General features: G+C 41.0%; 1 protein-coding gene across 5 annotated transcripts in view; it reads right to left on the minus strand.

Annotated features, from left to right (window-relative positions):
• Positions 1–14,396, minus strand: part of IL12RB2 (interleukin 12 receptor subunit beta 2) — a 92,656-nt gene that overhangs the window by 45,936 nt on the left and 32,324 nt on the right. For all 5 annotated transcript variants that reach the window (XM_074004191.1, XM_005543079.5, XM_005543080.5 and 2 more), the window contains one exon: positions 3,513–3,732. In XM_074004191.1, coding sequence (XP_073860292.1) covers positions 3,513–3,732 — 220 coding nt within the window. The remainder of the gene's footprint in view (positions 1–3,512; positions 3,733–14,396) is intronic.

Below are 14,396 nucleotides of genomic sequence, written 5' to 3' on the forward strand. Positions count from 1 at the left end.
TCACTGGCTCCTCATCATCTCCCATCTCCCCAGGGACTTTATTATTCCCCCCCTCTCCTTTGTCTTCAACTTCTTCCTTATCCCTGGTTCTTCTTTTCAAGTCCTATGCCTGCTCAGCTCTCACTTTAAAACAAACCCTCATGCCTGCACACCTGCTCTCCCTCACCTGACTAGCACCACTTTGTCTCTCCATACTTGGTACGCATGTCACCAGCTCTCCTGGCCTCCTCTACAAGCTCATGCTTTGGCTATTCTCTGTTCCTAGAGCCCCCATGCATACCTCTAACCTCATGCTTATTCTACTGTACTGCACTTTACTTGCTTATATGTCTGACCCTCCCCCTTGACTAAATATAAGTTGAGGACCTCAACTGTATCTTTTACCTATGCTGGATTCCAACTGCCTTATATAGTGTATGCTCAAAAATGACTGTTGAATGAATAAAGTGGAAATGAACTCTAACATGATGAATGTGGCATTTGAGAAGTTGTCACCAAATCTAACTAAGGAACCTGGGATGGGACCACAGAATTCATAAGGTTTAAAACCTCAAGACCCATCTGCAGTGAGGTTTGAAGAAGTAAGTTATTCTGATATATTTCATTTTAAAAACAGCAGAATAGAACCACAGAGTTCACTTTAAAAATTACATACGCAGTACTTAGCCACTGAAGAACAAATTTTTAAATATAAAAAGCAAAAGGGAAGAAAAATAACTTGTAATTCCAGATGTAGAGATGATCTCTGTTAACATTTCCATCTATATTCAACTAGACATTTTTTTTTTATTTTACCCTTCAAAAAGTACATGCTGATGTAAATGTTTATTTATTTATTTACTTTTGAGACAGAGTCTCACTTTGTCACCCAGGCTGGAGTGCAGTGGCGCGATCACAGTTCACTGCAATCTGAATCTCCTAGCCTCAAGAGATCCTTCCACCTCATCCTCCCAAGTAGTGCAACCACTGGCGTGAGCCACCACAGCTGGCTCTTCTTTTTATTTTTTGTATCTTTTTCCTTATGTTGGCCAGGCTGGTCTCAAACTTCTGGGCTCAAGCAATCCTCCCACCTTGCCCTCCCAAAGTGCTGGGATTAGAGGTGCGAGTCACTGCACTGGGTGTGAATATATATTTAAAATGGCATCATCTCATATACACTTTTAAAATCTGACTTTTTCACTTCTAATGTGTATCTGTCCATGTCAATAAAAAACATAGCTGCAACATCCCTTTAATGTTGGTGTAGGATTAAGGCAGGTGAGGGTCATGATGAGTTTAACTAGTCCATTCTTTACTATTATACATTTAGGTTGTTTATGGTGTTTCACTATTTTGAACAATTTTTCAGCAAACATCTTTGTGCTTACATTTTTAAGCACTTACCCTATGAAATGCTGAGTATACATTTCTAAGGCTAAAATGTCCTGGTCAAAAGATACAAGTTTACATTTAAAGTTTGTTATGTATTGCCAAGTTGTTCCCCAGTAAGTTGTACCAATTTACACACTCACTAGCATGTACAAGAGTATCTTCCCCACACCCTCACCAACATGGATATGTTCATTCTACTTACTCTTTCTCAGTCTGATTTGGTTTTTCAGGTTTTCTCAAAATTTGTATCTCATTGATTGCTAGTTAGGCTAAACATATTTTCATATCTTTGTTGCTCCCTTTTATACTTCTTTTTGAGTTGCCTGTTCATATCCCCTAGTTTTATACTTGAAAAAGTTATATAAATATACACTTAAATATATAGATATATAGAAATCAACCCTCTCTCTGCTAAAAAGGTGACATACAGTTTTCTTAAATTGCTATTTGTATTTTAAAACTTTATTTATGGTGTCTTAAAAAATCTATTTTACTATGCATAAAGTTGAAGTGTTTTTTTCTATAGTTAATATTTTTTTTTTTTCCTTCTAGCTTCCTGCCTTAGGTGTCTTCCCCACATGAGACAGAGATTACCAGTTGCCTATAAACACCTTCTCCTCATCTTTTTAGCAAGGGAACATTGCTGCCTTAATATATTTTTGAGCCTCCTTTGCAGCTGGGTGTGACCAGGTGACCAGTGGGCTGATAAATGCAAGTGTTGTTGTGAGCCCTGGGGTAAAGCTCCTTAAAAGTAAGGGCTGAGCCCTTCTTTTCCTTTTCTGCTGTCTAGAAGGAAATAGCTAGAGCCTTGGCAGCCATCTTGGACTATTTCCATCATGAGGATGAAAGCCAAACTTGGCAGAGGGAACAAAAAGAAGGAGCCTACAGTCCTGATGGCATCATGAGGCTGTCACACCAGCCTTAGGCTGTCTACCTTTGGACTTCTCTTTTTTTGAGAGGATAAATAAGTTCCTACAGTCAGGCCTTTGGTAAGAACAACCCTAATCCCAAGAGAAATTCCTAACTCATACACCAACCCAAGGTTATAGGTATATAATATATATATACTGGTTACATGTATATATACATTAATACTTACCTGTATTTTCATCTAAGTATTGTATCTAATACTTTATTTCTATGTGTACAGATATATGACTGAAAAGATATATAACCAAGATTTAACAGTGTATATTAAATAATAACATTTTGGTAGACTTTTTCAAAATGAAGATTGCTAAACCCACTGGTAGATAAAATTATTAAACTGAATTTTAGGAGAGGATCTAATTACAGAGTTTTACTCTATTAGGCATTATTTGAAGTTAAGCCAATGAACTTGACATGGAATTCTTTTATAATACAGATCTTGAGAAATAGGATTAATATCAATTTCCTTGCCTAATTGTGAGCTTTTATCCTGAGAAGTTAATTTTCAGAGGATATGACTATAAAATGTGAGACTCTACATCTAGTTGGGAATTTTCTGATAAAGGTAATTGGATATGTATCTAAACTTGTGCAATAAAGGGCTATGGTAAAACAAAATTTTACTATAGTTTCATTAGAGTCAGAATTTCAATATTATTGGTTGTATTTATTTGTTTTTGATGAAAGGGGTCTCACTGTGAGGCTCAGACTGGTGTGGAACTCCTGGGCTTAAGCAATCCTCCCACTTCATACTCCTAAGTAGCTGGGACCATAGGTACACACCACCATCCCCAGCTTTGGTTTTAAAATAGGTGTAAAATGTTTTCTTAAACTTAACACATATTACTCCTGCTTCTATAAAAGCTAGTTAGATATTGGTGTTCAATTTAATGTAACTAGTATTTCCTTAACTACAACGTATTAAATACCTGCTATGTATTAATATTTAGTTTCAAAATGACCTATGAGACAGGCAATATAATTCCTATTTTAGAGAGGAGGACATTGAAGCTCAGAGATGTTCATTCACTTGTCCGAGGCTACTCATAGGCTGACTGGAAAAAAAAAAAAAAAAAGCTTCTGAAAGCTGTTGACTCCAAAGCCTGAACTCCTGGCTACTCATTTTAGGCCCTGGGTTGGGCCTGCAGGAGATAAGAGATGAGTAAGACACAGTTTTCCACAGGCAATGTTAAAGAAAAATTAGAACTTACCTGCCTCACACAGGTTCATTATGTTAATACGAGTGGGCAGAGAATTGCCTTTTGAATTTGCTGCAGACACAGCCACAGCCCAATTTCCGGTTCTAGAAATGACTGTGGTCCAGGAGGTGTGTCCTGTGATGTTCTGTGTCATAACTTTCCCTCCTGTCAGCTCCTGCAAGGTCACCTGATAGTGGAGAATTTTTCCTCTTGCCTCTGAGACACTCAGATTCTGCAACAAGACACATTTATTCACTGTTTCCTCCCAGACAAGATCACTGAGGCTCTGTGCCTGGACCTCATGGGTACAGATGTACCAGGCAGCTACAGCTGAGGGACCTTTTTATTCATATCATCTCATGTTCCCCGCTACACACTTTCATGCAACACCCACCTTCCCCTCCCTGCCATTTAGTAAATAAAAAATCAGTTAACATTTTTAAAGGATAATTCTTAAGAACACATTGATTTTCTTTTTTGCTTTAAAATGAAACTTACTAATAGCAGACAACTTGGTCACATCCAATAGAACAAGTGTAGAATCTCAACTCAGAAGATCTGGATTTGAGTTCCAGCTCTACTGTTTACACAGCCCAAGGGCAAGGCACTCAGCCTCCCTGAGTCTCCATTTCTAAATCTGTAAATCTCACACACATATAACCTTTTCTACAGAAAGCGCACTGCTGCTGAAGACATCAAACAGAAGATTTTCAAGAGCTAAACTAGTAAAATCTTCATTTAGTGAATTGAATTAGCCATCTGTGCTAGGAAACTAAGACACTGTTCATAAACGTGTGACTAACAACATTTGGAACTGCAAAAATTCCAATTGAGATAATTTGGGAGCAATCCCAGAAAGTAAGCAGATAACTAATTATTTGTATTATAACCCTGTTTTGACAAGGACCATGAGAAACAGAAGCATAGAATACGGAGAGTTGTCAAGTCTAGCACTGGTGGTGCCCATCCATGCCTAATACAAGTAGAGGAAGGCTTGCTCCCCAGATTCAAGTGCTACAGTTTTCTTTGCAAGGCTGTCCCTTCCATGAGTGGGGGGCCTCCGGCTGCCTTTGCTGAAAGACACACTGTAGTCAGCAAATGCCCCTTGCTTGGGTTCCTGCTCACCAAGCACTCTTCTAATAATTTGGTTTCCTTTGTCGTTTATCTGTCAGGAAAGGCTGGGCTAACATGAACATCTGGTTCACTTATAATTTGTATTTTTCACTTTAAGTGAACAAATTGGCCTTCTGATTATAATTTGGCTTCTGAAACAATTAGCATACTGGGAGAGAATGTTCCAACCTGCTGACTCAAGCCTTCTGGTTGGCCCCACAGCTGCATTTCTTGCTGAAATTAGTCCATGAGCATCTACTTTTTATATTTCCATTTCTGGAAGCTTGGTTAATGCAGGTCCATTCTGGTGACCCTTCTGGATCCAAAAGGTCCAAAACTAAATCTTAAACCATGGTCAGTGTACTAGATGGATGTCATGTTGCTGTGGGCCCTTTTGTGTGGACATTCTGCTTTCCCTAAAATCAGCATTTCAAAATAGGCCTGTTGTGTGGATTAGAATAAGCAAATGCTTTTTAGAGTAGGATGTTCTAAACTATTATTATTAAATTTGCTGTTTGTCAGAGGAGAAAAACAATAAATTAAAGCAGACACTGGCCAGGGAAGATCATCCCCTCAGCTATCTCTCACTCCATCCTTCCCTATCTGTCTCTTCTGCAAGTCCAGAGATAGGACTGTTACCTCCATTCACACCCCAAGTTTTCCAACCCTAAGGTACTTCCCAAGAGTTAACTGAGCTCACAGAACTCTTCTTTTTGGTCAGGGACCCAAGAGGCTTCAGTCCCATCCTAACATTGCAAACCAGTCTTCTTATCTCCCTCCCACTGTCCTTCATAGACATCCCAGAAATCTCATTTAATATAATAGTAAAGTGCTGAAGGAAGGGGTGAAATGTTATCTTGGATCCAATGACTATGCATAGTGACTGCTGTGAAAATCTAGCTGATCACAGCAGTCTAGTAAATAGGGGTGTGGCTCTGACGGATCATGAAGATTTCCAGAGGGCATGGACCCAGACTCTTACATTTTCCCCTTCACATCCCGTATTTTAGAGTTGAAAGTATCAACGAAAAGGTGGGAGTGGGATGGAAGTAGTTGGACAAGTAAATATGGTATCCCATGGGTTAGGCTGATACAAGATGTCAAACTCAATTTTTGGAATAAAGATTATCCTTTCTTAGGTAATTGGTCTCCTTAATCAAAATGAAAAACAAGCCTAACTGGTCCAACAGGGTCCATGGAACAAAAAACGTCAATGAGCCAGTAAGAATTGGAGATATTTAGCCACTTAGTCTCCTGAAGCAACTGAAAACAGTATAATCAGTTCAGGGTTTTGTTGTTGTTGTTGTTGTTGTTGTTTGGGCAACATAAAGTTTACAAATGGTGTATGTAGTCCATCACTCCTGGATTATGCCTTGCCCTGATGGAAGGAAATATCAAGGAAACACCAAACTGGAAGTGAATCTACAGATTAACAATTAATTCAAGGATTCATTTTATAAGTGGGAAAGCAGGGGCCCAGGGACATGAAGTGACTTGCTTAAGGCCATTCAATGGACAGACGAAGAAGGTAGGTGCAGAATCCAGAGCTCTCGACGTCTAGGCCAGTGTTCCCTCTGTTATGACGTGCTGCTCCCTATTTAGACAAGCCTGAGACAATGAACTGGTAGGAGTGGGCAGCTGCGTTTCATAGTTGAAATCCCCAGCTACCCTTCCAGCCCAAAATTGCAAAGCAACTTCTCTAATTGTGATGTTTGATACATTCTGACATGCAGCACGAACAGGCAGCATGAGTTCATCAGTTTGGGGAGGGTGGAGACTGAGAATCCCTTTTTTCCCAGAGTTAGCAGGTTGTGAGTCACAGGAGACAAGCTGTGAGCTCAGAAGGACTGCAGACTAGAGGAGCCCGCCGACTCTTCTCAGATCGACTTATTTGTATGCTGGTGCTGCTGGTTTGGGTGAATGATAAAGGAAAGACCAACATTCACTGGGCTATACCATGAGCCAGGAGCTTTATGTCTAATGTCCCATTTGGTCCTTGTAACTCTCCATTCTGATTCTGAGGATGTTGAAGCTTGGGGAAGTTAAGGAACTGTTTCAAATAGCCCCACAGAAAAGTAATGTGAGATTTTTGAGTGCCCTCTGGTGGATGTGAGAGCGGTGTGCAGTATCCAGAACGTGTCTGGCATCCCTGGGAGTGTCTCCAAGACCTGCCACCTCTCGTACCTTCTCTGGCAGCGCTGAGAATGGTCTCAGGCTAGTGTTCCTACTGTCATTGTCACCTTCTCCTATTGGTAAGAATATGCTATAAAGGAACCACAGTCCCATTGCCTCTCTCCTTCAGTTTTCTTTCTGCTCTGTCCGGTGGGAAATGATTTAAATTTATTATGGAAAGCCTTTCTGACTTGGCTTTGTCTGAGAACTGAAGAGTGAACAGCTCTCTCAGTAAACCTACTGTAAGAGTTCTGCTGCCTGAAAAAGCTTTCAGCATTAAAAGCATGGTAATTGTAATCCATGACGGGACAAAATCTGACACATTTCAGAATGCAATGCATCTGTTTTTATTTTAATTAAAGATCTATTGAAGGAGGGGTGTCTCCATGAATTGGTAAATCATTTCTTCCTAAGATTTAAAAAACTTACTGAACTTCTCATAAAGTAATGCTCTACTTCTGAACTTCCCCTGATGCAAATAATAAAGAAAAAAATCTGTTAGCGCTTAGCCTATATCAAAGAAGAGGGCCTATAGTCTAGACCATAGAAAGCTGGGGGAATCTGAACACTATTAATCACAGCTTTTCTTTCTTTTGATTCTGGCTTTGGAATACTGCTGACTTTGATTTTTTTCTTATTAGAGCAGATCTTGCTTTCTTGCTCTACCACATAGCAGCTGTATGACCTTGGGCAAATTATTTTCCCTCTTTGAGCCTCAATGCCCTTATTTATAAAATAAGGATACTGTCATGTGCAATGTAGGCTTATTGGAGCATTCAATGAGTTAAGGTAGGTAAACTGTTTTAAAGAGTGCTTGGCACATGTTAAGATTCTTGGCGACTTCCCTTCTCTCAGTTACTCTAAAGTAACATAAAAATATCATGATTGGCACTTTTGCTAACATACTTACATGACTCTTCTACCAGTCTCTGAAGAGCTAGGTCATCTTGACTCTTGGCTTACTCTTCAGTTCTATATGGAAGTCTCACCAATGCCATTCAGTTGGTTACAAAATACACGTAATTTGTAAGTTTTTGTGGGCATCTTGATTTTAAAACTCATGACTGTCTTCTGCAACCCCAGTCCAAATGAAGAAGTGATTCAAAAGACAACCCTCGGCCGTGTGCGGTGGCTCACACCTGTAATCCCAGCACTTTGGGAGGCCGAGGTGGGTAAATCACTTGAAGTCAGGAGTTCAAGACTAGCTCACCCACCATGGTAAAACCCTGTTTCTACTAAAAATACAAAAAATAGCTGAGCATAATGGTGCATGCCTATAATCACAGTCACTCGAGAGGCTGAGGTGGGAGAATTGCTTGAACCCAGGAGGCAGAGGTTGCAGTGAGCTAATATCGCACCACTGCACTCCAACCTGGGTGACAGAGTGAGAACCTGTCTCAAAAAAAGAAAAAAAAAAAAGACAACTTTCACCCGGACACTTAAAAAACACTCCATTGAAATTGTCTATCTAAGGATCTATTTCCCCACTAACACCCTCAATGTCATGCACAATGTTTGCCTTATAACAATAACTTAACACTTTTCACAACGATTTCATTAATCTTCACAACAACTTCACATGATCTGCACTTTACTCATGAGTAAAATAAGGAACAGAGAGTTTAAGCACTTTGCCCAAGAACACCCAGCCAATAAGTAGTGAAGCTGGAACTTAAACCCAGGTGACACAGCTCTACCAAGAGGTGAACTCTTAACTGCTGGACCATGCTAGCCCTTCCTAGATACTCCCCCGTGTTCTGCTATACTGAACTGACTTAACTGAGAGTCCGACCTCTTGGTGGTGATCCTGGCATAATGATTTCTATCTTGTTTGGCAGCTAGAAAAACAGAAAAATAAGAGAAACTTTCATGAAAGCAAAACTTTAAAATGCCCTTCCCATCTCTTCTTTCTATCTTCTGTTAATTGTTGGCTACCTACTCTCTTATTTTTTGCACTGGCCACATTCTGCTATCCAATCAAAATTCCCCACTTTCAGCTGGCATAACATGTTTGACTAGTAAGCAAGGAAAAGCAGCCCTTTCTTTCCAAAAATATCTTTGGAAATGCTGTGCCTGCCTGTGACGGGCCAGGATTGGGAAGGGGGAGATAGAGTTGGATATTGCAACAAAACAATCTGAATTGTACCATCTGCTGCTTTTGTATTTAAATATTGATTCTGAGATTGGATAGCTCCTATAATTATTTAAATGCCCCAAGCTCCTGGCAGCCAATCCTCACTAGGGATTTACAATAGACCTTTGTCCTACATCAATATAAATCAGGTCCCAAATAATACTTTCCACTTTTAACAAGGCTTTTTCATATTAGGAGGCCAAAGAATTCATCACTTCAGTGCAATGTGATATAGGTTGGAATATTCTGCATATGAGAGAGAAATACAAGGAGAAAGAGACAAAGCGAATGTACTAATAAGCTGTTCCTTGCACAACAGTGTCTCTAAGGCTGTGCCGTAAATTGGTATACGGGGCTTGCTTATCTTCGCTTTCTTTCCATATTCTGTGGTTTGAGGGTAGCTGTTTGTCAAAATGAATTACCTCGTATAACAAATAAAAAACACTGAATATTTTCCCCACTTTTGGAACCAAGAGTTTTCTTTCTTTCTTTTCTTTTCTTTTTTTGAAATGGAGTCTCACACTGTCGTCCAGGCTGGAGTGCAGTGGCATGATCTCGGCTCACTGCAACTCTGCTTCCCGGGTTCAAGGGATTCTCCTGCCTCTCAGCCTCTTAAGTAACTGGAATTATAACTGTATGCCACCATGCCTGGCTAATATTTTTATATTTTTAGTAGAGACAGGGTTTGGCTGGTCTCAAACTCCTGAGCTCAGGTGATTCTCCCACCTCGGCCTCCCAAAGTGCTGAGATTACAGGCATGAGACACCATGCCTGGCCTGAGTTTTCTTAACTCTCTCTGTATTGCTCTCAAAACACAGAAGCTGTGCTGTTGAATATGGGAGGGAGCCCCTAGCTGTAGCAAGTCATGGAGCCCTTGAAACATGGCTAGTCCGAGCCAAGATGTGCTACTGTCTGGAGAGTGGAGTCTTAACCAATGTGCCCATACTGGCACTTAGTAGACACACCAGTTTTTGAAGACTTGGTAGGATAAAAAGGTTACAAAATATCTAAATAATTTTAAAAACTGATTACGTGGTCAAATGACAATGTTCTGGATCTACTGGATTAGATAAAATATATTATTAGGCCGAGAGCCGTTGCTCATGCCTGTAATCCCAGCACTTGGGGAGGCTGAGGAGGGAGGATCACTTGAGGCCAGGAGTTTGAGACCAGTCTAGTCAATATGACAAAATCTCATCTCTACTAAAAATATAAAAATTAGCCAGGCGTGGTGGCACACACCTGTAATCCGAGCTACCTGGGAGGATGAGGCACGAGAATCACTTGAACTTAGGGGGTGGAGGTTGCAGTGAGCCAAGATCACGCCACTGCACTCCAGCCTGAGCAACAGAGGGAGACTCTATCTCAAAAATATATATATATATATTAAAATTAATTTCACCTGTTTCTTTTTACATTTTAAACTTTGGTTACATAAAATTTTTTAAATCATGCATGTGGCTCACATTTGTGGCTCGCTGATATTTCCATGGAACAGTGTTTCACTAAAGTAATCCTTTCCATGCCAAATCCATAGAGGCGTCCCTCTTTGATTGCTCACCACTCCCCGTCTCCACTAGGCGAGCTCAACCATCATCCCTCCAGCTGAACCTGGAACTGCTCCCTAACACCCAAGTGTCCTCAGCATCCTGCTCCTACTCCTGTCCTCTTGCTGGACTCTGAGCTCCAGGACATGAGGACTGGATTTGTCTTGTTCACTTTCATATCCCAGCTATGCAGTACAGTGTCTAATACTAAAGAGGAGCTTTCATATATTTCTTTGAGCGAAAGAATGAGTTTAACATGAGTATTTCTCTTCCAGACTCACGGCCTCAAACGAATTTCAAAAGTTTGTTTTGAAACAAGATATCAAGATAACGAGAGGACGCTAAAGAAATTAAGAGAGGAAACTAGAAAGGCTAATGTGGCTTTACCTGGTTCTCATATCTTTTTCATATATATATGAAAGGTGGTTTTCTTCTAAAAATATACATGCTGTTTTAACTAGAAAAGAATTATACGGGAATCATGGATTGAGATAATTAAGGAAAGGATACAATGTAAAACAGTACAGAAGGAGAGGAGAAAGGAAGTTTGAGGGAGAGGATTGCTAAAAGCCCCCTTTTGTAAAGGGGCCTAATCCAACCCTGGGGCTGTTTGTAATCAAGCAACATTTTTTACCTTTATTGCATTTATGGTTTTAACAATACCCAGGTGTTTTTGTTTCATTTCATAGATTAGGCTTTACTTTTTGGCTTCAACATTGAAAGTATTTTTCCTCTCAAAAATAGCTATGGGCCAGGTGTGGTGGCTCACGCCTGTAGTCCCAGCATTTTGGGAGGTTGAGGTGGGCAGATTACTTGAACCCAGGAGTTCATGACCAGCCTGGGCAACACGGTGAAACCCTGTCTCTGTGACAAACCAAAATTAGCTGGGCATGGTGATGCATGCCTGTAGTCTCAGCTACTTGGGAGGCTGAGGTGGGAGGATCACTTGAGCACAGGAGGTGAAGGCTGTAGTGAGCCGAGACTGTGCCACCGCACTTCAGCCTGGGGCACAGAATGAGACTCTGTCTCAAAAAAAAAAAATATATGATTTTAAAAAGTAGCACAAGATATTTTTGAGGAAATGGTACTTTCGGGAGAAACTAAGGCATGGGCAAAGAAGTGACAAACCATAACAAAGCAAAGGTCTCCTTCACCAGCATCCTCACACACTGACACATGCTCCCATTCATACACACATACATACCTACACATTCACACCCTACTCACATATGCCCACACTCCCACGCCTTCCACACACTCACACACATCCTTACACTCACATGCATTCACACCCACACTCACACACATACTCCCACCCCAACCCCCAGGGGCTGCACCCGACCAGCACGGAGTTGTTCTCCTCTAATGTAAACATCCTACAAAAGTGAAAGGCCGTCTCACATTTCTTCATATGCAAGAGAAATGTGCTCTCACTTTATTCACAGACAAATGGGGTTTTACTTGGGGCTTCCTTTGATGCCAATGCATGAAATTTCCTTCTTTGCAGTGGTGGGTGTTTCTTGCATTTGGTTTCCCAGAGTTGCTCAAAGGAAAAAAAAAAAAAAAAAAAAAAACCACCACACACGCCCTTGCTCCCTTTCCCCAGTGAGGTATGACTTGGGCCCTGTCACAAAGCGATCTGGCTGCAGAGTTTTCCTTCCAGCCTGACACTTAGATGAGTCCCTTGTACCAATGGCATTCCCTTGAATTCCCAAGCCTGCCTGAGAGTGGCATGAGGAATCCCTGTTAGAGGCTGGGATAAGAGCGAACTCAAATCACCTGAAATCCCCTCACTGGAAATCACCTCTTGAAACCTCAGTTTCCATGTTTTAAACTGTGGGGTGAGACTATATGACAGATAAATCCCTTTGGCTCTAGAGGTCTATAACTCTGTGGTTCTGTGGTCCTAAGCAGGGCTGCTCAGTAACTCTGGTCAGTGTTTCCATTCCCACCCCTAGTTGAGTCGCCTGTTCGGGGCCATTAAAGAAGCCCAGGTTTGACAGAAAAGGACTTAATCCTGTGACAATTTAGGACTGGATCCAACTTTCCTTGGGGAGCCTCTTAGAATAGAGAGTCACTGAAGGTTTTGAGGTTGGCTTGTGATGACCACCATCTGACATCAAGTTATAGAAGCTTCTAGTGCTTACCTTTTTGCCCTTTCTCTTTCTTTCCTTCTTTGTTTGTTTGTTTGTTTGTTTGTTTGTTTGTTTCCTTCTTTCCTTCCTTCCTTCCTTCTTTCTTTCTTTCCCTTCTTTCTTCTTTCTTTCTTCTTTCTCCCCTCCCTCCCTTCCTTCCTTCCTTTTTTGTCTTGCTCTGTCACCCAGGCTGGAGTACTGTGGCATGATCTCAGCTCACTGCAACCTCTGCCTCTCAGGTTCAAGGGATTCTCCTGCTTCATTCTCCCAAGTAACTGAGATTACAGGTGGGCATCACCACGCCCAGCTAATTTTTTTGTATTTTGGTAGAAACAGAGTTTCACCATGTTGGCCAGGATGGTCTCAAACTCCTGGACTTAAGTGATCTGCCCACCTCGACCTCCCAAAGTGCTGGGATTATGGGTGTGAGCCACTGCGCCTGGCCCTTTTTGGTTTCTTATTATAAGCCAGTTACAACCCCAAGCATCCTTCTTGGGCCCACAGTTCTGTCTACACAAAAGGAAACATTTTCTAAACAATAAGAGATGTTCAACCATGGCATGGGCAGACTACAAAGTGAGATTCTTCCTGTCCCAGAATGTCCCCACTGAGACATCTGCCTGTCCTGGCAGGAGTAGGAACCATGTTTATAATGAAAGGAAGGCTGAACTAGAAGAGCTTTGAAGTCCCTCCAAATTCTAAGACCTCATTATAGAACCTAAACCTTGTGAAGATAGAAATAAAATCAAGGCAGCAGAGAAGAAATCACATACTCACATTTACTGAGCATCACTCGTGGCCAACCCATACTTATTTTGACTTCACTCTGGTGCTGTTTTCAGAGAACCATGATGATGTCCGCTATAAACTCTGTTACAGTGAGAAGCACGCAGGCATGGAGCTTTCACCATTAGGATAAACAAGCATCATGCAGCACCGTTGAATTTTACACTGGTGGCCCTCATGATTTTTACATTTGTGTCCTCTCATTTGCTGATCCCCACAATGGTCTTGTCAGCTTTGCATATACTGGTATCATTACCCTCATTCTACTGAGAGAAACCCTTGAGTTGAGAGGTGTGGAATAGATTAACATGTAGCATATCTTTCCAGATCACTGTTGAGGACATTTTTGGAGGAGAAACCTTTACATGAGAGGAGGAATTTTGGTTTTAACCAGTCACTTGCTCATGAAAAGGAAATAAATTAGGCTGGGTTCTTCTATAATATTCACAAATTATGACTGTTCTAAATGTCCTGCTTTGAGAATTGTCTTGCTATTAAAAGTAGATTCATTTCAAAATAAATTTTGAGCTGCAGTGTTGGTTTCAAAGTGAAGAGCTTGATCATGATTCACCAGGCTATTTATAGTAGTCTCCTCTTATACCAGACATTTTACGTATGTATGAGAGAGACCGGGAGGAGAAAGAAGAAGAAATAACTCACTTCTTAAAGCCGAAGAAGAGTGCAGTGATCAAAACCCATCGTGTGAGCCCCATCAGAGGACTTTATAATTGTTTTTCTTACTCTTCTGGTTTTGTGATCATTCAGATTCATAATTCCAAAACTTCCTATCCTTAGTTGGAAGAGCTGTAGTGAAGAGGATGTGAGTTCTGAGGAATAAAGAGTGTAGTTCACCTGGAAACCTCTTATGAGTATGCCAATCAGTAGCTCAATTCGAATCGCACAGCATTTCCCTTCAACAAAGATGAGTAATGATGCAGCAGTTCTGGATAAGGTTTCAGTCTCGGGTCTGTGCTTAGTAGCTGGGTGACTTTGGGCAAGAACTTCCTCT

The sequence above is a fragment of the Macaca fascicularis genome, chromosome 1, assembly GCF_037993035.2.
Source record: "Macaca fascicularis isolate 582-1 chromosome 1, T2T-MFA8v1.1".
In the NCBI taxonomy this organism is placed as follows: Eukaryota; Metazoa; Chordata; class Mammalia; order Primates; family Cercopithecidae; genus Macaca; species Macaca fascicularis.